Genomic DNA, 23,260 nt, shown 5'->3' on the forward strand with positions numbered 1-23,260 from the left:
CACTCTATTTCACTTAGCCAATCCAACATTCTGTCCACTTTTTACACTCTGCCTCATCCCTCCGAAGAAGAGGAGCAACTTCTCCATCTGGACCCAGAATAGCGTTATCGTTCTACCTTGATCACACACTGGTTGGACAACCATTTTTTGTGGGTATATCAGAGCTAAGAAGGGTCAAGGCATACAGAAAAAGACCATCTCACAATGCATTTTACTCTGTATCAAGTTCTGCTATGCATTGGCTAAAAAGCAACCCCATGAGGGCTTGTATGCTCATTCCACCAGAGGTAAAACTGCAACAACTGTTTTAGCTCTTGGAGTTCCAGACCTGGACATCTGCCAGGGCGCAACTTGGGCTTCCCTGCACACGTGTACCAAACACTACTGCCTGGACACTCAGGTTCATAGGGATGGGCACTTTGCCAATCAGTCCTGCAGGACTTTCTCGTGTAAAATTGGTCTGCAGACCCACCTTCGGGGAGGTATTGCTTGGGTGTCTATTCCAAGGTAAGGACTCTGCAGCTAGTAGTCTCAATCAGATGAACAAGTTACTTATCTTTGGTAATGCCTTATCTGGCAGAAACAATATCTAGCCTGAGATTCCCTATTGACCCACACATCCTCCCTAATCCTAGGTCCCTAGTTTTACACACCAGTGGCCAGTGTACTTCGTGGCTCCACTCTTCTGGCGTGGATAGTCACGAAAGGTAGCTGATGCCAGTGCACCTGAGTGGTGCCTATATAGGCACCACGATGACTCAAACGACGCCACTCAAAGTCGAATGATGTGGAACCTACTGGCGTGCAGGGGTACTGCTGTAAAAAAAATCTGGTCTCAGTCTGACACCTGGGGATAGTTTGTGGTAAGGAATCTGCGGCCAGATAGAGTCTCTACCAGATAAGGCGTTACCGAAGGTAAGTAACTTGTTCTTTAGAATTTCTCATTTATTCATATCTTCAAAATTGGAATGTATAGGATAAGCAAAGAAAGTATTTTGGAAGAATAAGCTTTCATGAAATAAAGCTAATATCCTTGCCCTCCTCCATATGCCTGACTGGCCGTACATATGCATTTCACCTTTCTGTGGTCATGGCTGTACATCCAAAATTTCTAAATACACACTCTGCTCCGATAATGTATTTGAGAGGACAGGTGCTGAGATTGCTTCCATTCCACAGTTGTTGGAGAAATTAATGAGTAATGATTACAGATGTAATTTGTCAGAGTAATCAATCCATTGGATTTATTTTAGAGGACTTGGGTCCTTTGGGAATACTTTGTGTGGTTGCATCAAAACATGAACCAATATGTTTTTCAGACTTTTCATTATCTACAGAAAGGGATTATTTGGAATGCTTCCTTCATCAAAGGAAATTATTATCCTGATATTCTTTCCATCTTTTCCTGTACACCGATTACTTCATACTCTTAAAAGCACCTGCTTCAGAGAGTCTCACCTGTTCTCTTTATCTATCCTGTTATGTAAATAAATCAATTTTGCATCTATTTCAACTTCTTGTCTTCCCCAGGGCAGATTCAAACAGGCAACATAACAATTTAGTGCAGTGTGTTTGACTTATATATATATTGCCATGGGCTAACCTTAATCATTGTGGTGGCATGAGTATTTTGAACACATTTATTCAAATTGTTCTTGTGGTCCCTTTCTTGTCTTGCAGCCTCCTCCATTAAGAGTCTTTTTACTTGGTTCTCATGGAGCAGGAAAAAGTACCAGTGCTCGTTGGCTTGCAGATAAATTGGGAATGTTTCATATTCAGTTTCAAGAACGTCTACAAGAAATCATGTTAACAAAATTGGAAAAAAAGATTGGACCTGAATTTGAAGAAGAACCTCTAGATGATCCAAATGATATACCAGCTGTGCTGGCATTAGAAGAGGGTGACACCCCTCCTAAGTCAGAAGCTGAAGAGGAAAAGAGTGAAGAGGTAATATATACTTATAACTATGTGAACACTGTAACACACATTAGAATGCTGCATGTTGAGCGCTCCACCGAGAACAGTGGAGTGTCTGCAGTGTGTAAGCCGGAATAGACCAACTGCTATAAACATTTCCGTGCCCCAATCCATAGCCTTGGTCTCTTCTTCTCCTCAGGATGTGATTTTGTGCAGGGGATTAAGAGAGTCAAAGACCGTGGGTGAGGTAAAAGAGCTGAGACTTCCTTTACGCTCGGGTTGCTTGCACTGTACCTAATATACAGATGCAGCGATAGCCAAAGCCCCTGAAGGAAGCATATACTTTTAAAGATAAAAAATGAAAATATGTCTCCAGTTTCTAGTAAAATAAAGGAAAGAAAGAGGGCACCCACAAATACAATGAGAATGTATTTAAGAATATATTAATTAAGGTTGTCTACTAAATCCCCAGTTACAAGTTGGATGGAGCATTATCGCCAGGTGGGATACCGCTCTTTCAGTTTGTAAGTGGCTTGATGTTTTTACATGTGGACTTCCCTGCTATAGGAACACCAGACCTGAATATACCAGTTATAAGATGCCACGAGGTTTGCACTCCAAGCACTGTCTGGCCATGGCCGGGGCTCTCTTAAGGCCAGGGTGGAGCACAAAACACTCCCTTTTGCCTTATATCAGCCTTCCCTGCCCTCTGTTCCCTCCTCAACCACCGGCCTCCCACCCTTCATCCTGCATAGGCACCACACTCCAATTTAACTCCTGTTTTGAGCAGGTAGTAAATAGCAGTCTCAATTCTAACATAATTTGTAATTCTGTGTGAAGGTTTAACTGGAACACCAGGTATGCATGATCAATCCCCATTAATTTATAATAGTCGGATTTAGAAGAGATACAAGAAACTTTATTTCTGATAGATACATCTGCCAGTGGATTCCTCACCATGTGAATATCCCCTTGCGTCAGCAACATTCGCAAATTCTTTCGTAGCTTCGCGCCAACGTGGGCGACGTCACAGAGGCACGGCATCGCACGCGACTCCGCTGACGTCACCGACACCATATTAGGCCCACGCCGGCGTGATGACATCAGTTCCCTTTTTTCCACGTCTTCGATGCTAACGGTTTTCTAGGGATCGTCCGTAGCTGTTGCTGTAACCTTGTTACATTGTTTAAATTGTGCTTCTTTGTCTTCTCTCTTGACATTCTTCGAAGACGACCGGGTTTAAAGCTTGTGGGGAATGTGGTAAAACCATGTCCATTACGGATCCACATGAATGCTGCGTATGGTGTCTAAGCTCCGACCATGACGTCAAAGACTGCCAGTCTTGTAAGAAGATGACACCTAAGGCCCTCCGGGAGAGAGAAACCAAGCTTCTCGTGGCGAAGCTAAAAGGAAGAAAACAGAAGAAAAGTTCGAGGTCGCAAACTCGGCGATCGAGGTCAAGGTCTCGTTCGAGGTCGCGCTCGGACTCGTCCTTGGCCCATGCTTCGAGATCATCAAAAAAGAAGCATAAGAAGAGGACCCATGAATCCCGACATCGCTCGAGGAAGGACTCGGGTTCAAAGCCGAAGTCACAGGTGAAGCTGGTTGAGAAGGTAGTGGTGTCTTCGGCTTCGGAAGAGCAGGACGCAGAGGGTGAAGTGTCGCATGCGAATTCGCCAGGTTCACCGAGGCAGATAACGAATCCATCTCCGGTTCCGTCCCATCCTTTAGGTCGGGAGGATGAAGGTGAGGAGGAGGTGGTTGGTGAGGGAGAGGCTCCGTTGACCGGATGTCCATCGACTCCGGTGCACCAGCCTGAAGAGGAGGTCGACGTTGTATCATTTCCACGCCCTCAAGAGCAGCCCGGGGGTTCGTACCCAGCCTTCCCGGCTCCAGGTCAGGATCCGACGCAATTTATGAATGCGATGTTTGGGATATACTCCAAGGCTTTGTACCCCACTGGGCTTCCTGCTGGTCCCACGGGTCTGATGGCTTTTAGTCTGGGTGTTCACCAGTCCTATGCTCCTGCCCCCTTTATGCCCTTTATGCCGGCTCCAGCGCCGCATTGGCATTTTCCGATGCCGGCGAGGCCTTCGACTCCGAAGCCATCGATGCCGAAGCCGTCGACGCCGAATCCTTCGACGCCGAATCCATCAACTCCGATGCCGAACCCTGAATGACCTTGTGTAAAACATCCTTGCCCGAAGTCGGGATCGGCGCCGGCACCGGCTCCGACGGAGTCGACAGTGGATCCGTTGGCTTCGTTTGTGAAGCACATGTCGAGACGTGAAGCCCAGAGGCTTATGGAGGAAGAGAGGTTTCGTGAGGCTAATTTGGAGGAGGGTGAGCTGCAGGAGCCCGAGGACCCATTTGATGACCTGACTGTGGTTAGTGGCCTTGAACTGTCCCCTGAGTGGGATTTAGTCTCAGTTTCGGATGCACCCTCAAAAGATGTGGCTCCTTACCATGTCGTGATAAGGAAGGGGGCGAACTTATTGAACATTACTCTGCCTACTGCTGAGGTTAAGTCGAACCTTCTCACAGAGGTCCTTCACTCACCATCTTCAGTGATTGAACCTATACTGCCTTTTAATGATGCCCTTGCAGAGCCAATTTTAGAAGTTTGGAAAAACCACTGTCAGCTCCTGCGGTATCTAGGGCTGTTGCCAGGAGATACAGAGTGGCTCCTGATGACCTGGAATTTTTGTCCACTCACCCTCTACCTGAGAGTTTGGTGGTGCACGGGGCCTGTTCCAAGAGATCAACGGGGGCTTTTCCACAGGTTCCTGCAGAGAAGGAGTCGAGGAAGCAGGATCAGGTTGCTAAAAAGGTTTTCTCCTCCGCCAGCATGGCATTGAAGTCCACAAACGCGACCTGCCTGATGGGGCGTTACATTCACGCACTAATGGATACTATAAAACAGTTAGTGCCAAAGATACCAGAAGATGATAGAAAGGACTTCCAGGAGGTTATCTCGGACACTCAGGCTGCAGCAAGGCAGGTGATACAGAGTGGTTTAGACACTGCAGATTCTGTGGCGAGGGTCATGGGCTCTTCAGTGGCTACGAGAAGAGCTGCATGGCTGAAATCGTCTGAGTTTTCAACAGAAGTCGAGTCTGCATTGATGGATCTACCATTCGACGGATCTGGTTTGTTTGGCAAGAAGGCAGATGCTGCTTTAGAACGTTTCAAAGACAGCAGGGCGACTGCTAAGTCGTTGGGCCTTCAGACCAGGGGCATCTTTGGGAGACGCTGTAGAGGGTTTGGAAGATCTTCTTTTCGCTCCTACAAGTCAACTCAGCAACAGCCCCAGCAGCAGCAAAACACACTGTACAAGGCGTACAGGGGCAGACAGAGGGCTCGTCCCAGAGGTCGTCAAGTCGCCTCCTCCTCTTCTTCCTCTTCTCGTTCCCAGCCCCCTGCCAACGCAGCAAAGCAGCCCTAGATCCGCCATTCCGGATCATGCGGATCGGCTTACCCATTTCCTACGAGATTGGGAATTGATAACATCGGATCTTTGGGTTCTCAATCTCGTGGGGAATGGGTATGCTCTTCCTTTTCGGGAGTTTCCCCCAAATTACCCTCCTTGCCAGGGTTATTGTTCGGAGGACCACCTGCTTCTCCTGCAGGAAGAAGTCCTGGCACTGTTCAGGAAAGGTGCGATAGAGGTGGTTCCGGAGCAGGAAAGGGGTCAGGGATGCTACTCCCAGTATTTACTGATTCCAAAGAAGGATGGCAGGCTTCAGCCAATCCTGGATCTCAGGATCTTGAACTTGTATCTGAAGCAGGAGAAGTTCAAGATGCTCACCCTTGCTCAGGTTCTTCAGGCGCTGATGGAAGAAGACTGGATGGTGTCAATCAATTTGCAGGATGCGTATTTTCATATTCCCATCTTGAAGTCACACAGAAAGTATCTCCGTTTCACGGTTGGGTCGCAACACTACCAGTTTGCGGACCTTCCGTTTGGTCTTACTACTGAGCCTCGAGCCTTCACCAAGGTGATGGCAGTGGTGGCAGCACATCTCAGGAGATCGGGGATACCTGTATTCCCGTATCTGGACGACTGGCTGATCAAAGCAGAGTCGCCGGAGAAGGTGCTCCATCACTTGCAGGAGACAACTCAGTTGTTGCACAGGTTGGGTTTTTCGATAAATGTACCCAAATCTCACCTGGTGCCTTCCCAGCGCAACCTGTTCATAGGTGCGGTACTGGACACTACTGTATGTCGTGCATTCCCCCCTCCTCAAAGGATTTCTGAATGTTCGTGCAGACACTCTCAGTCGGCATTTTTCTGCCGACCACGAGTGGAGGCTCCATCCAGAGGTAGTTCGTCTGGTCTTTCGGACTTGGGGAACTCCTCTGGTGGATCTGTTCGCCACTCACAAGAATGCTCACTGCCCGTCATTCTGCAGCCTCCAGTATCCGATGCAGGGAGCCTTGGGGGACGCGTTTCAGTTGAGTTGGGATTCACAACTCCTTTACGCGTTTCTTCCCATAGCTTTGATTCCTTGGGTTCTGAGGAAGGTTTGCCAAGACCGAGCCCAAGTTATATTGATCGCCCCGGATTGGCCAAGAAGGGTGTGGTGCACAGATCTTCTCCACCTCTCCTCGTGCTTGCCGCTCCGTCTCCCTCACAGGGCAGATCTCCTCTCCCAGATGGAGGGGCAGGTTCTACACCCCCACCTCCAGACCTTACACCTTCATGCCTGGAGATTGAACGGGGCAACCTGAGTTCCTTTTCTCTCCCACACAATGTGATGGATGTCATTTTGTCAGCCAGGCGTGACTCCACTAAGTCCATTTATTCCTATAGATGGTCTAAGTTTGTTGCTTGGTGTGGGGAGAAGTCCATTTACCCTTTAAGGGCTCGTTTGTCCAATATTCTTCAATTTGCTCTTTCCTTGGCCCAGCAGGGTTTTGCGGTGGCAACTATTAAAGGTTATTTGTCGGCCTTACCGGCTTTCCTTTGTTTGCCTGACCAGCCCTCTTTGTTTAAGTCACCTATTGTTTTACGATTCATCAAGGGCCTTACCAATACATTTCCTCCTACTCCTTTTATTGCACCTCAATGGGACTTGAACCTTGTTCTTACATTTTTGGTGGGTTCGCCTTTTGAGCCCTTACACTCATGTCCCTTGAGACTTTTGTCTTTCAAAACTGTCTTTCTGATCGCAATTACCTCGGCAAGGAGGGTAAGTGGGCTTCAAGCTCTTAGTTCAAAGCCCCCGTTTCTATCCATTCATGCTGATCAAATGGTTCTCAGGACCAGGGCTGCTTTTTTGCCAAAGGTGGTAACTCCTTTCCACCTGGGGCAGTCCGTTACCCTTCCTACCTTTTATCCTCCCCCTCACCCTTCCAAGGAGGAGGAGAGGCTTCACCGCCTGGACCCTAAGAGGGCGGTGAGTTTTTACTTGGACAGGACAAGAGAGTTCAGGTCGGATGACCAGCTGTTTGTTGAATTTGCTGGCTGCAGGAAGGGGAAGGCTGTGCACAAGTGCACGCTCTCGAGGTGGATTATCCTCTGCATTAAGATCTGCTACTCCCTGGCGGGTAAGGAACCTCCAGAGGGTTTAAGGGCTCATTCCACTGGAGCTAAGTCTGCAACATCTGCTCTTTCTAGAGGTGTGCCTGTAGAGGATATTTGCAGAGCCGCGACTCGGGCCTCCCTCCACACTTTCGGGAAGCATTATTGCTTGGATTCCGAGGTGAGGAGGCACGGCCACTTTGCGCGCTCTGTCCTCCAGGATTTCTTGGTATAGCAGAGTGGACACCCTCCTCCGGGAGTGGGGACTGCTGTGGGAATCTATTCACAAGGTGAGGAATCCACTGGCAGATGTATCTATCAGAAGAACAAGTTACTTACCTTCGGTAACGCTTTTTCTGGTAGATACAGTATCTGCCTGTGGATTCCTCACTGACCCACCCGCCTCCCCGTTGTCCACTCTTCTATACCAGAGTAATTGTGATGTAAATATGTATATATATTTATATATATTGTTTTCAAAGGAAATGTTTTATTTTAAATGTTTTCCTGCATTGGCGTCACACTGTGTGTGTATTTTATCTTGACATTTGTGTGCTGTGTATACTGTATATATATCTACTGTCATCGGTCCGTCCGTGTGCCTCGAAGGCACGGAAAAAAGGGAGGAACTGATGTCATCACGCCGGCGTGGGCCTAATATGGTGTCGGTGACGTCAGCGGAGTCGCGCGCGATGCCGTGCCTCAGTGACGTCGCCCACGTCGGCGCGAAGCTACGAAAGAATTTCTGAATGTTGCTGACGCAAGGGGATATTCACAAGGTGAGGAATCCACAGGCAGATACTGTATCTACCAGAAAAAGCGTTACCGAAGGTAAGTAACTTGTTCTTCTGGTACAGAATATCCCCACATCTAAATTTGGCTATCTTGTAATCGGAGCCTACGTCTCCCCTTAGTTTCAACCTTGGATCACACTTTCAGTTCTGAATACAATAACCCACTTGCTTATCTTTGCAGCTAGGGAAATGATTGAATAACTGAACTGCTGTGAGCATGAAAACATTCCCTCCATCCTTATTTTTGCCGATGATGTCTCAAAATCCCCTACCTTCGAAAACATTTATCTTGTCCCTCCATACACTCCAGCCATTTTTCCAGCTCTATGCAGCTTCTTCATTCTTCACTGTACATAGTTACCATAATGGCAAGTGGCCTTTATTATTTATTGTGTTTTTATAAGTGCAGTCAAGTTATGTCAAATCAGAGATCTGTGCCTTCTGTGCATTTCTTTGCACCATTCGCATCAAAACATTTCTTACCAGTATAGCACATCATCCTACCTCCTCACAATTCTTTTCTCCATCCTTCACTCCAGCACTGCTTACTCAGACTCAATCCTCCCTCTGACTTTCCCACTTAGCCAACAAATGTGTCCCTATTCTTCACTTTGACAAACCTTGCCTCATACCAAAATATCAACTCTCCAATATACTTTTGCTAGCAATGGATTAGACAGCACTCGCTTTGTACTCTCCTGGCACTCTACTACATTGCTTTGCATTCCTTGGTATCCTAGTGATCATCAATGCCATTGACATCACAGTGCAATTTAGCATTCCCCAAAACTCTAACATTGGCACCCTTTCCCTCTGCCTTCACTTGTTCTCTGTAGCATCATCTCCTCGTTTGACTTTTAATAACACATCTTTTCTGGCTGCCTCTCTCCAGGTGTGTTGGACTGAGGGATGCATTGACAAATCCTCATCCATCCAAGACACAGATTCTTAATATCCAACAATTCACTATACTAAAGCTTTCCTGTAACTCATCTCATCCTTGCAAACTACAATTATCTATCCCCTCTTCTCGCAAGTTTGGCAACAAAAGCTGGATCTCTCCCTTCAGCCACAGGACTGCCACTCTCTTCATTAACCTAATGCTGAACCTCCACAGAATTCGCTACTTTTTACCTTCGTCTGTTCCTTGATTCATGCCTTGGTCATCAGTAAGCAAAACGACGGCAACATCTTCCAACTTGACCTGTCCCATCCAGAAGTCCCAACCACTTGACAGGTTTCCCAACTCTTTCACTCATACCTGCTTAATTTCTCTCACCCACTCCTACTACAGATAACTGCCAGGTTAGATTTCAGTACTGTGTGCAAGTTGGTTGAACTAGTAGTCAAAGCTCAATATGACATTTTCTGAACCTAACACAGATCCTAGCATTATCCATCTCAGCCTCTTAAGAGACACAGCTGACAAACGGGTCCTCAATTCCCACATAGCCCCTCTTAGAAAAGATTATTTTAAATAACATAAAAGATGACTTACATCTTTAGACAGATACCTACATATGTGACAATGCTCTCACTTCACAACTGCACTCCTCTAGTACGTTGGTGGTACCAAGTGGCTTAATATGTGCATGGCGAGCCTTCATTTCAGAAATATAAACCTTCACCCCGCTTGCCAAAATCTAGGGGAATAATCTGTTCAGACTCACATTTCTGTAAAATGTCTGCAGATGGAAATCCTTCTCGTGTTTGAGGGATTGCATAAATGAATACCGTAGTCCTCTTTATGAACTGTGGGAAGAAGCAGTTTTAGGACTTCTCTGTATTCCCACCTGCAACATTTCTTTTTGTATGGGCAAATGTAGTGCAATAGCTGTCAGTATATGTAGTATTCTAAAGAGACCTAAGAAAGTTACCCATTTGCAATTTTTCAAATATAGAATGGTCATGTTAATACCCATTAACTTTCGGTTCTCAATTAGAATACAATGTTTCTATGCTAAATTATTTAGTCAGTCAGATAGTAGTAGACAGAGAAGAAGATACAGAAGAGAGAAGATATGTTGCTGAATTAGAGTTAAGACCATGCCTGTAAAGGCCTGGATGCTGAGAAGGTCAAGTGAGTCTCCTTCTTAACTGTCTGTGGACAGGATGACTCTATCCAGTTGTCATTGTGTCACCCCACACAGAAGAGTGCATGTGAAAGGTGTCAAGTGTCTCTTCAAGAGAGTCCCATTTGGGGAGAATTACTTAAGGCAAAAAATCCTCCTTGGAAACCTTGTAGCTCCTGATTAAAGATGAAGGTTAAAACTGAAGTTATTAGCAAGGCTTCAAACTCCCCCTGCCAAGCAAGAATATCCAGATGATAAATTCAGTTCAAGTTCAACAGTTAGAAGCAAAAGTAAGGGCCAGAAATAGTAGCAAGAGAGTGAAGAACTCAATGGAAATTTGGAAATGGATGGATTGTGACTCATCTATCTTGAGAAATGCCTCCTTTATTATCATTTAAACAGCAACTAAGATCACACAAAAACCATTCAACCTAAAATTGTAAAACACAGATAGCATTCTACTGCCTGACAGTGCAAGATGCACTCCGTCTTCTCCTAAACCTGTGTGACCCAGAGTAAGCGCTGGGGACACCTCAGAGCCCATAAATGGACTGTATTGGATTGTTCTGTTGCCCTGTACATTTTAATGCCATTGCACTCTTAAATGGGTAATTCTCTCCTAATGCAGTCCACAGCTTCAGAGAAAGACTCACCATCTCCTACTGTACATGCTATTGATGCACAAAAAGAAAGGTTTATTCACCTAATCCGTTCTCCACCTAAAAAGAGCATGAATGCTATTCTGCATGGCTCATAGCTCACAAATGCATTTAAGAGTAAGAAAATCAGTTCCTCGTTGCTATTGTTGTTGTTGTTGAATATTGAATGGTTTCTGTTGGTAGACATGGAAAAGTCTGTCCATTCACAATAGGTACTAGTTAGCACCGGCTGCTGCAGAGTGCTACGATATCTAGAGCCTACGATGTTTATTTTCATGTTGCCTTGGCTGGCATGGCTACTAGCATTATTGTACTACTATACAGGTTGCATGCTTCTTGGGATCTTGTTATAACATAGTGTGCATGTCAAAAGCATAGGCCAGTAGAGCTAGACTCAGGGCCTGATATAGATCTCGGCTGACTGGGGACTGCGTCACAACGGTGACTGATATCGCATCCGGCAAAATGTAAATCCCATTATGTTGTACGATATTTATAGTTCTGCAGACAGGATATCCGTCAAGGTTGTGATGGAGTAACCCGTCCGCCGAGATCTAAATCAGAACCTCAGTCACACATGAGGCGCAACTCTGACAAGGTATTAAGGATGGAGCAGATTTAGTTATATGGCAGACACATGTAAAATAAGCCAGTAAGAGTAGTACAGTGTCAATCACATACACAACAGACTTCTGAAAACACTGAAGGGCTGCAACAGTGTTGATTCTGTGTCAGACACACCTATATTAGTTCAGTAGGGAATGGACACAGTTAGTCACATGTCAAGTTTGCCCCTGAAAGTCAGTAGTGGTACTATAGCGTGTGTCACATATCAGATTTGCCTCTGAAAAGTCGGCTGGACAGGAGCAAAGTCTGTTGAAAGTCATACATGCATGTGAAAGGCAGGTTAGGAAGAAGCAGTGTAACTCACATTTCAAGTGATCCTCTTATAAGCTATAGAGGGGCTAGCAGAGTCAGACCCATTTCAGACAAACCTGTGAAAGATCACAAGGCCTGTGATGGTTACTCTTGTCCTAACACATATCTGAAACGCTGATGGAAGAAGTGGGGAAAAGGCTGGGACAGGTTCAGCTGCTTGCCAAGTGCACCGTTCTGTTTGTTCTTAGTATCCTCAGCATCTGTCCAGCACACCCTGTCCCTACCTTCTGGCTCCTTTTTGCTATCGAGTATCTTGGATGATTCTAGGTTTTCCTCATAGAATGGACCTACCCTGTACCCCCATGGTTAGCTGGAGATGCGATCCTATCTTTCTCCGACACTGCTCCAATTCTAACACGGCAGTCTACCAACCGGTCCCCTCTTCTTTGAACTCTTGGATCACCGCTTCTACCTCATTTTTGTAATCATCCCATGGTTCTTGGTACCCAGCTCCTAATAGACATCATTTTCAAACTGGCCATACTTTCAGTGGCTTCTCACCTCCCTTTTAATGCTGTCCACCTTTTTATGAAGTGAACTTACGGTGAAAGCCTATAGCAAATATTCATGTGCATACATATTTGCTGAACAGCTGATGGCCTGAGGAGGCTCCTGAAACAGAATTAATTAAACACATTGAGTTGTATAATCATTAAAATCTTGTTTGAGTTCAGTTGGAAGCTCGGTGTAGAATTTCCAGAAATACTGGACTGCAGAGAAACTAAAGTAAATCAAGGCTTCAACTTGTAAATGACAATAAGTGTTACAGAGCAGGGAGGTGATACATGCCAAGGTCACCCCCAATAGATTCATCTTGACCCCCAGGATGGAAAGGTAAACCTTTCAGTCCAGGAGAGCAGAGAAGATGTAAAGGTGCCCTCTTACTCTTCACGGAGATTATACAAGACAATAGGCCATCCTGGGATGACAATAAATCCTGCTAAAGACTCATCATGTTAGTTGTGAGCTCACCGAAGCCCATCCTCTCTGGTTCTCATATACAATGAATTGATAGATTGGTTTTTTCTAGGTCTCTTTTAGGTAGCAATCGACTAAACATGTAATAAAGCAAAATAATTTCAAAGATCACATTTGGCAATAGTAAACAAAACTGAAGTACACAATGTCAAACACATGGGGCCTGACTTCAAGTTCAGTAGATGAGCTGCTCTGTCACCAATGTGACGAATATCCCATCCACTATACTGCGAGTGCATTATATCCTATGGCACTTGTAATACAGCAGAAGAGATATCTGTCATGTTTGTGATGTAGTAAACCACCTGCTGAACTCTAAATCAGCAATAACAAGAGAGGGATCCAACAACCCAAAGGGACAGGACACCACAAAGACGCTTAAGACTAAGAAAAGTTCCCTTTGGAATATTCTATTAGCATACAGTATACACATGCAACACTTCAACACACAATCATACTTCAATATTCAACAATGTTGTTAAACATACATTGGGTCAGTACGATCAGTACCAGAAAGTCAATATATAGACAAAAAGGATTTTCCGTTGGAAAAATTTATTAAACTAATTCATATAAAATAATTTTAACAAGTACTAAAAATAGCACATCAATGTGCACAACAAAAACATATGAAAAACCAAGTCACAGAAATACAAGGAAATGTATAACAACCTTCACATTAATATAACATTATTTGCATGTATTATGAAATAGTGTACAAATACATTTTACAATTGTGAGCAAAAGACAGTGACGCGTTTCGGAGGATTGTATTGGTCCCACCTCCTTCTTCAGGCTTGCTACAAATGTATTCTAACACTGTGCATCTATATAAATATACATACAAAAATATTTTTTATATATTATATTGTACATGACATCAACTATATACATTATACATGATTACTTCATTTAGAGGTTTTCAGTAGATTTGTAGACTTAGTTAAATTAACAAGTACTGTACTATTGTTTGAGTTGCTGGTACTACTGACAGAAAGACCCGGCTCACAGAACTCCACAATCATTCAAGATACACATCTAATTATTTAAATGATGTTATACTGGGAAAACTATATATATATATTCCCCAAAAAAATGTTCACCTTGTACGTCCCAACTCACTGTTTGTTTATACTAATGAGTTGTTGTGCATGATAAGTTTTATATTTATTTAAGGGACAGATGTTAGATATGAGGGGTTTAACAACCTCCTTCGTTATATAAACACATACACATAGTGCCAAGGGTACCCACCATAATTAGCACAGGTTACCCCAACAGTCTTCAAGAGGTCTTTTCTTAGTGTTCAGTGTGGCAAGTGTTGCCTCCAGACATTTTTTAAAGAACACTTCTTTACAGTTGCCTGTGTCCAAAAGAAAGGGGTTTAAAGTAAAAATACCTCAGGTTGTATTGGAAGGTAATCAATTTACTAGTATATTTCATATTCAGATACCTACCACAGCCAATAAGCTTCAGGCAAACTTAAAGGGGATTTTTCAATTTCCACCAGTAGTAGGCAACCAATCCTAAAACATAAATCACACCCTTATTAGTAATGTGGTGTGATTATATAGCCATGACTCTTGTGCTATACATAATCTAGTTGCAAATTACCTGTAAGTATTATATATTTTTTTTCTCACACCGTCTTCCTTTTAATTTCATTTCAGTATTTTTCGTTTTGTTATATAAACCAAGGGATCTGGCGGTCCAACATAAAACAACAATATTTAGCGATTAATATCACCTATTCTAGGTTAAAAGACAAGTTTGTAGAGGACTCTTAGTGCTGTGCAAACCCTAGTTGAACTGTTCCTCAACCAAGCCTGTTGTTCATAAGTCGGCCCCCACTTATTTTAATTTTTAATTCAAATTCCGAAAAGCCCCAGCTTTGTAGTAATTATCGTCAGTATTAAACATGTAGGCGGCCAATTTTCTCATTAATATGCCGCATTACCCCTAATATTTCACATGCTCTTGGCCAGATTGCCTCACATCACAGCTCATATTTACATTTTTAAAGAATTTCACTTATTATATATCAGTATGTGTGCCAGCGATCTTGCATCGCGCTGCGCACACAATATCTCCATTCGGAACTCTAACTGTTTATTTTAAACAATGTGTGAACAAAATAAGTAGCCTTCTAACAACGCTAAGCGCACCATGTTTTCATTCGTGCACTCTGACCGCTTATCAAGGATGGAACATATTCGGTCATATATGCCGTAATCCCTTTAGACCTTTCCGGCCACTTTTTATCCAGATTTTAAATAGGCAAAGCTCGCGCCAAGAATTTACGGGATCATTATACCCGCAAAAGTCGACTGAAATCGTCTCACTGTCGTGTTACCGGCGCCATCTTTAAGCTATGCTTATTTAAGAAGGTATAACATTTACCGAAAACAAAGTAGACAATATAGCTAAGTTACTATATAACATTAAGCAGCCCACTAAGGAAACCGCCTAGGCGCAGAGCATCTCTAGTAGCGCAATGTTTCTACTTACCGGGATTAAAAAATCTCCTGCCTCGTCCGCCATAATCGTGTGTGGACATGCGCATTCCCCTACCCTTTTATACGGGTGTTGATTGGATAAAAGCTCACGTCAATAACACCGGGTTTGTTACAACAGCGATGACGGACTAACCTAGACCAGAGGTTGAGATTTCGCAGCCATTTTGGAATGGTATTCATTCTCAAAACGTTCCCCCCCCCCCGTATTTTATTAATCCGAATATTGTCATCGTTCCTAGAGATTCTGCAGTGAAATTTATTGAGCAATATTAGGTGCTCACTTTACCTTTCCGGAGCCATAGTTTCCACAACAGGGGGGGACAAATATTATATCGCTTTTTCTAAAAGAAATAGCCATGTGGCATACATACATGCACAGTATTGAATGTTCTCTCAGATTTCAACATAGCCATCTTAACACTTATCTGAATGCTTGGTTATGATATGGTCATAATTTATGTCAGAACCTATAACAGAGGCCCAACTAACATGTCCTATAATTTCTTATTCCTATTGGGGGCACTTTTATATTTCCAATGTTAAAAACAACCTTAAATCCTTCATTACTTAGGCTCATTTCTCCTAGTGATATACCTAGTGATTTCTTCTCAGACATTTGACAACTCAGTATATATCTCTAATTTGACTTTATCAGTTTTTCCCATTCCTCTCTTGAATTTAACCCTTGCCTTACAGTGTTGAGAAATGAAATATACCACTGAAAAACTGATAAAGTCAAACCAAGCATTTAGATAAGTGTTAAGATGGCTAGGTTGACATCTGAGAGAACATTCAATACTATGCATATATGTATGCCACATGGCTATTTCTTTTAGAAAAAGCTATATAATATTTGTCCCCCCTGTTGTGGAAACTATGGCTCCGGAAAGGTAAAGTGAGCACTTAATATTGCTGAATAAATTTCACTGCAGAATCTCAAGCAACAATGACAATATTCGGATTAATAAAATCCGGGGGGGGGGAACGTTTTGAGAATGAATACCATTCCAAAATGGCAGCGAAATCTCAACCTCTGGTCTAGGTTAGTCCGTCATCGCTGTTGTAACAAACCCGGTGTTATTGACGTGAGCTTCTGTCCAATCAACACCCGTATAAAAGGGTATGGGAATACGCATGTCCACACACGATTGTGGCGGACGAGGCAGGAGATTTTTTTATCCCGGTAAGTAGAAACATTGCGCTACTATAGATGCTCTGCGCCTAGGCAGTTTCCTTAGTGGGCTGCTTAATGTTATATAGTAACTTAGCTATATTGTCTACTTTGTTTTCGGTAAATGTTATACCTTCTTAAATAAGCATAGCTTAAAGATGGCGCCGGTAACATGACAGTGAGACAATTTCAGTCGCCTTTTGTGGGTATAATGATCCCGTAAATTCTTGGCGCGAGCTTTGCCTATTTAAAATCTGGATAAAAGTGGCCAGAGAGGTCTAAAGGGATTACGCATATATGACCGAATATGTTCCATCCTTGATAAGCCGTCAGAGTGCACGAATGAAAACATGGTGCGCGTAGCGTTCGTTAGAAGGCTACTTATTTTGTTCACACATTGTTTAAAATAAACGGTTAGAGCGTGCGAATAGAGATATTGTGTGCGCAGCGCGATGCAAGATCGCTGGCACACATACTGATATATAATAAGTGAAATTCTTTAAAAATGTAAATATGAGCTGTGATGTGAGTCAATCCGGCCATGAGCATGTGAAATATTAGCGGTAATGCGGCATATTAATGAGAAAATTGGCCGCCTACATGTTTAATACTGACGATAATTACTACAAAGCTGGGGCTTTTCGGAATTTGAATTAAAAATTAAAATAAGTGGGGGCCGACATATGAACAACAGGCTTGGTTGAGGAACAGTTCAACTAGGGTTAGCACAGCACTAAGAGTCCTCTACAAACTTGTTTTTTAACTTAAAATAGGTGAGATTAATCGCTAAACACTGTTGTTTTACGTTGGACCGCCAAATCCCTTGGTTTATATAACAAAACGAAAAATACTGAAAGGAAATTAAAAGGAAGACGGTGTGAGAAAAAAAAATATAATACTTACAGGTAATTTGCAACTAGATTATGTATAACACAAAAGTCATGGCTATATAATCACACCACATTACTAATAAGCGTGTGATCTCTGTTTTAGGATTGGTTGCCTACTACTGGTGGAAATTGAAAAATCCCCTTTAAGTTTGCCTGAAGCTTATTGTCTGTGGTAGGTATCTGAATATGAAATATACTAGTAAATTGATTACCTTCCAATACAACCTGAGGTATTTTTACTTTAAACCCATACCTTTTGGACACAGGCAACTGTAAAGAAGTGTTCTTTAAAAAATGTCTGGAGGCAACACTTGCCACACTGAACACTAAGAAGAGATCCTTTGAAGATTGTTAGGGTAACCTGTGCTAATTATGGTGGGTACCCTTGGCACTATGTGTATGTGTTTATATAATGAAGGAGGTTGTTAAACCCCTCATATCTAACATCTGTCCCTTAAATAAATATAAAACTTATCATGCACAACAACTCATTAGTATAAACAATCCAAGGTGAAAAAAAAATTGGGAATATATACATAGTTTTCCCAGTCTAACATAATTGAAACAATTGGATGTGTATCTTGAATGATTGTGGAGTTCTGTGAGCCGGATCTTTCTGTCAGTAGTACCAGCAACTCAAACAATAGTACAGTACTTGTTAGTTTAACTAAGTCTACAAATCTACTGAAAACCTCTAAATGAAATAATCATGTATAATGTATATTGTTGATGTCATGTATGATATAATATATAAAAAATGTTATTGTATGTATATTTATATAGATGCACAGTGTTGGAATACATTTGTAGCAAGCCTGAAGAAGGAGGTGGGACCAATACAATCCTCTGAAACGCGTCGCTGTCTTTTGCTCACAATTGTAAAATGTATTTGTACACTATTTCATAATACACGCAAATAATGTTATATTAATGTGAAGGTTGTTATAAATTTCCTTGTATATTTGTGACTTGGTTTTTCATGTTTTTAATGTGCGCATTGATGTGCTATTTTTAGTACTTTTTCTAATGATTTTATATGAATTAGTTTAATCCATTTTTCCAGCGGAAAATCCTTTTTGTCTATATATTGACTTTCTGGTACTGATGGTACTGACCCAATGTATGTTTAACCCCTTCAATGCTCATGACGAGCTCAGCTCGTCATGCAGCACAGTGCTCCTGTGCTCATGACGAGCTGAGCTCGTCATGACCACACCCGTTTTTATTGCTGTCCAGCACAGCAGGAGAATCTCTCTAGCAGCGATGCGGTTAACAACATTTTTGAATATTGCAGTATGATTGTGTGTTGAAGTGTTGCATGTGTATACTGTATGCTAATAGAATATCCCAAAGGGAATTTTTCTTAGACTTAAGTGAACTCTAAATCAGGCCTATAAGCATGATATTTTTCATATATCCTTCCTACCTATCCTAAGATCTGCCATAATAAGAAGTGATGGAGACTTTGCATAACTGCACAAAAGCTGAGGACAGTCTGGGCTCACACAGATCTAAGAATTGTGGAAGGCTGTGTCAGAGGAAGATGGCCAATGTCCTTGGTGCACAGTTCCTTGGATGGATTGGTTCTCTGTGACTATAGACAGAGCAATGTGCCCTTTTTATATCAGTTCTCAATAAATTTAATAAGTGTAAGAGAAGGCAATTTGTCCTCATGACGTGTCAGTTTAGAGGCATAATAATTCTTGGAGGGAGCATACTTACTAGAAGTACTTACTGATCTATTATATTTTTCACATATCCATCAACATAAACAAGGCAACAATATATCAACATCCATGTGCAATGTGCACTTAAAACATAGGCAGACCTGTGTAAAAGAAAAGATTAGTCATAAATCCTAAGCAATGCAAAATACAGCATATGTTTTGATATGCTAAAGAGCAAAAGGTTTATTATGGCTAGAAATTCATCCAGCTTTCTTTCCAAACTTTTAAAATCACAGATATTGTCACAGTGGCCACAGGTATCCCCTCTGAAAAGTGTTGTCACACTCAATAAAATTATTTTGAAAACGAGATCCTCAACTCAAAGAAAGGAAGGTACAGTGCAAAAAGCACTTTAAAAAGACTCTTTGTCAAAAAAATGTAATTCCCATAAAGCGGGTAGGTAGCATTCTAGTTTCCCAAGGTTAATATGGAGGGCATCTGTAAAATACCCCAATGCACAAATTCTAGTGCATTTCTCTTGGTCCGTCTTGCTCCCTCTTTAACTATCAATATCAAGGTATGTAGAGACACACTAAATCAACAAAATACAACATTTTTAAATAGTTCTTCAAACAGTGTAACATTCCAAAAGAGCTAAGGGAGTAGTGGATCTTTACCTTAATAAAATAGTCTTTATATGATCCTCTAGACCAGAAGAAGCATAAAATTGATTTCCAACATCTTTCTCACTAAAGGGGTTTGAAAAAGCTGCCACCATCCAAGAACAGTATCACGTTGAACTGTTTAACAAACTGGACAACTAGCAATCTGAGTTGCACCTCAATTGTGGTAGTGATGTGTCTTTGTTAGACATACAAATAATATTGTTGAGCACCATGGACAAGGGAGACAGCTCAAACTAACGTGGCTGAAGAGGGTGCTGCAGTGATTTTGTTTAGTCCTTCAATGAACATTTATGTTCAGCCAGTAACTGAAGCACTATGTGAAAAGATCTTTAGTCAAACCTTCTGATGAGACATCAATTATCTCACTATCAACAGAGAAGACGTTGCCAGATGGTGAAAAGATGGTAAACATCTGTGATATGATCCAAGATTGGATGCTTGAAAAATAGCTGAACCTTTATTGTTCTAAAATACTATTTTTATTAGTGAGCACGAACAACACGCTGAAAACTAATAAAATACATATTGACCCTTTCAAGTTGTTGACACAGAGATTCCCTTTAAGGACAGAGTGAAACCTCTGGGTATATGGTTCAATTCAAGACCAAACCACATGATGATGATAATGATGATGATGATCTCCTCACCGAAAACTCATTACTCAAAGTATACAGATAATTATATGTTAGATCTGGGTGTCTCTAGTTGGCAGTGGTAGGAACCTTTTTCCAAATAGGGACCCTTGCTTCTTGTCAAGGAAAGGGGGTTACACACTTTAGATAATCCCTGTTCACCACTTGGTAGTTTAGCATGAGCAGACAGGCTTATCCCAAAGGCAATATTGTAAACTATTTGTACCAACACTCACAGTAACACAGGGAAAACACCACAAAAGGACACCACACCAGTTTTGAAAAATACAATATCTTGATCTAAACTAAACAAGATCAAAATGACAAAAATCCAACAAACACAGTTACAAATATGACTTTCAAAAGGTTTCAAGAACTTTTACCATGGAAAACTATGGCTGTGTGACTTTTCACCAAAATACCTGTAGATGCGTCAAAGTTCCAAAAACTAAACAGCTGCAAAGTTGGAAACCAAAGAGATGCAACACTCCTGAGACCTTGGGGAGGCAATGCAACAGTCCCGCTGTACGCAGAGGAAGGGTTGCCGTGAATCCAGTCTGTATTGGGAGTGATGCGTCAATTCTTCGTGACAGTTTCTGGTTCGCAGGTGATGCTTCGGAAGAACTTGCTGCACAGGTACGATGCGTGGATATCCGGGTTACATCACGGATCGATGCAGCAGCGGAGAGTAGCGATGCATCAGTCATCTTCAGCCGCGACCCCTCTATGTGTCAATCCTTGCAGCTGCGTCTATTTTCGCAGAGGCGTCTCGATGTGTGGAAATTCTTTTTGCGCTGTGAAGGTGCGTCGGAAAAACAGCTGCAAGAAGAGCGATGCGTCGATTTCTGTAGCTCTTTAAGTTTCTTCTTTCTTCAAGCTTCCAAACAGCAGCAACAACCTCCAGAGGCCCAAAACTGGCACAGGCTCCTCTTAGCAGGTCACAACTCACAGCAGCAGAGTTCAGGACAGGAGGTCACCACACACAGGCCCTTGGAGATCTCCATCAAGTAGGATAACAGCACACAGCAAAGTCCTTCTCCTTTCCATAGCAGAAACAGCAACTGCAGGCCAACCCCACACAGCAAAGGCAAAGTAATTCTCCTTAGTCTCCCCAGCTCCTCTCCTTGGCAAAGGTTCCTCTTGAATTCCAGGAATGATCTAAAGTCTAGGGTTTTGGGTTTGGTACTTATAACCCACAATGTCTTTGTTCTCTTTGTGCAGGAGGCTCTGAGCCCAGTTCAGACCAGTTCTGCCTTCACTGGGGCAGCATGACCACAGGAGGTGGAGACAGCATTGTGCAAGGGAGGCAGACTCCTTTCAGGTGCAAGGAAAATCTCCTCCCACCACTCTATATGCAGCCAGGGTCTATTCAGCTAAGGGCTGAGTCATCCAGGAAGGGCCAGGCACACCTCAAACACCCCCCAGAGGCTGTCTACAGGGAATGCAATCCTCTGTCCCTATCACACTGAAACCGGACAGTCAATACACAAACAGGTAGAGTCACACAGGATGGTTGAACAAGAAAATAGCCACTTTCTAAAAGAGGTATTTTCAAACACACAATTTGAAAACCACCTTTTCTTAAAAAGATGTGTTATTAAATCCTGAGTTCAGGGATACCAAACTCCATCTTTCTATCTTATCCCTTTGTGAAGATATGCTTGTAAAATGTTACAAAGCATTCCCTATTCTGTGCTATGGGGCAAGATAGCCTTTCAATAGTGAAAAACAAAATTGGCTGTATATCATTATTAGGACATGTTACACATGCCAGTCAATGTCCTACTTTCATGTACACCGCACCCTGCCCAGGGGGGTACCATGGCCCTACCATAGGGGTGTCCTATGCGTAGAAAAAGGGACGGGTAGGGTCTGGCAAGTGAGTGCACTTGCCAAGTCGACATGGCAGTTAGCAAACTGCGCACAGGCACCCTAGTGGCAGGCCTGAGACATCTTTTCAGGGCTGTTCATGTGTGGTGGCACAACCAGTTCTGCAGGCCCACTAGTAGCATTTGATGTACCAGCCCTGGCACACCAACTGCACTTTACTAGGTACCTACTGGTAAAACAAATATGCTAATATGGGAGAACCAATCACAATACCAATTTACATAGGGAGCACTCGCACTTTGACACTAATCAGCAGTGGCAAACTGCCCAAAGCATCTAAGCCAGAAAAAATAAAATCCAGCACAGCATCACAAACACAGGGGGTAGAGGCAAAAAGTCAGGGAAAACCATGTCATAGATGCCAGGTCTAACAGTATAATTTACAGTTTGACTTGCAAGCCATCAAACTGCTGGTGTTGGGGAGGCAGTGCTTCAGCCACTCCCACCGTGATCGGCCAACCAAAATTAAAGTTTTCTACATTATCTGCAGACATTTATCCCCCCACCCCCTGATGTCATTGAATGCAGCCTCTTCGGGGACAAAATGTGGCTGCAAGTCTTCACCATGCCAGCATGGTCAACCGTCATATCTTATGTTATTTTCAAACACAGACCACAAACTGAGAGTCCATCTTAAAAACAACTAATGTCCAGCATGCCCCAGGAGACTTCTATGAGCACATAGAGGCATTTTTGGATGTTTTAGTTTTTTAAACCAGGAATTTCCAGAGAGAAATCACAATGGCAAGAGCGGTCACCATACACTGGCGCGCCGCTGTGATGCCATTTCAAGTGTTGTTCAACCCAGAACAAGGGTTTTCCTGATACCAGCAGCTCTACCATTAGAAAATAAATCCTTGTATTCTGAATAATGTGGTGGAATCGAGAGGCATTTAGGTGGGATATCCACCAAAATATGATGGAT

General features: G+C 42.8%; 1 protein-coding gene across 5 annotated transcripts in view; it reads left to right on the plus strand.

Annotated features, from left to right (window-relative positions):
- AK9 (adenylate kinase 9) overlaps positions 1–23,260 on the plus strand; it is a 1,611,121-nt gene that overhangs the window by 902,216 nt on the left and 685,645 nt on the right. For all 5 annotated transcript variants that reach the window (XM_078648533.1, XM_078648534.1, XM_078648537.1 and 2 more), the window contains one exon: positions 1,681–1,947. In XM_078648533.1, the coding sequence (XP_078504659.1) occupies positions 1,681–1,947 (267 nt within the window). The remainder of the gene's footprint in view (positions 1–1,680; positions 1,948–23,260) is intronic.

This window comes from Lissotriton helveticus, chromosome 6, assembly GCF_964261635.1.
Source record: "Lissotriton helveticus chromosome 6, aLisHel1.1, whole genome shotgun sequence".
NCBI lineage: Eukaryota > Metazoa > Chordata > Amphibia > Caudata > Salamandridae > Lissotriton > Lissotriton helveticus.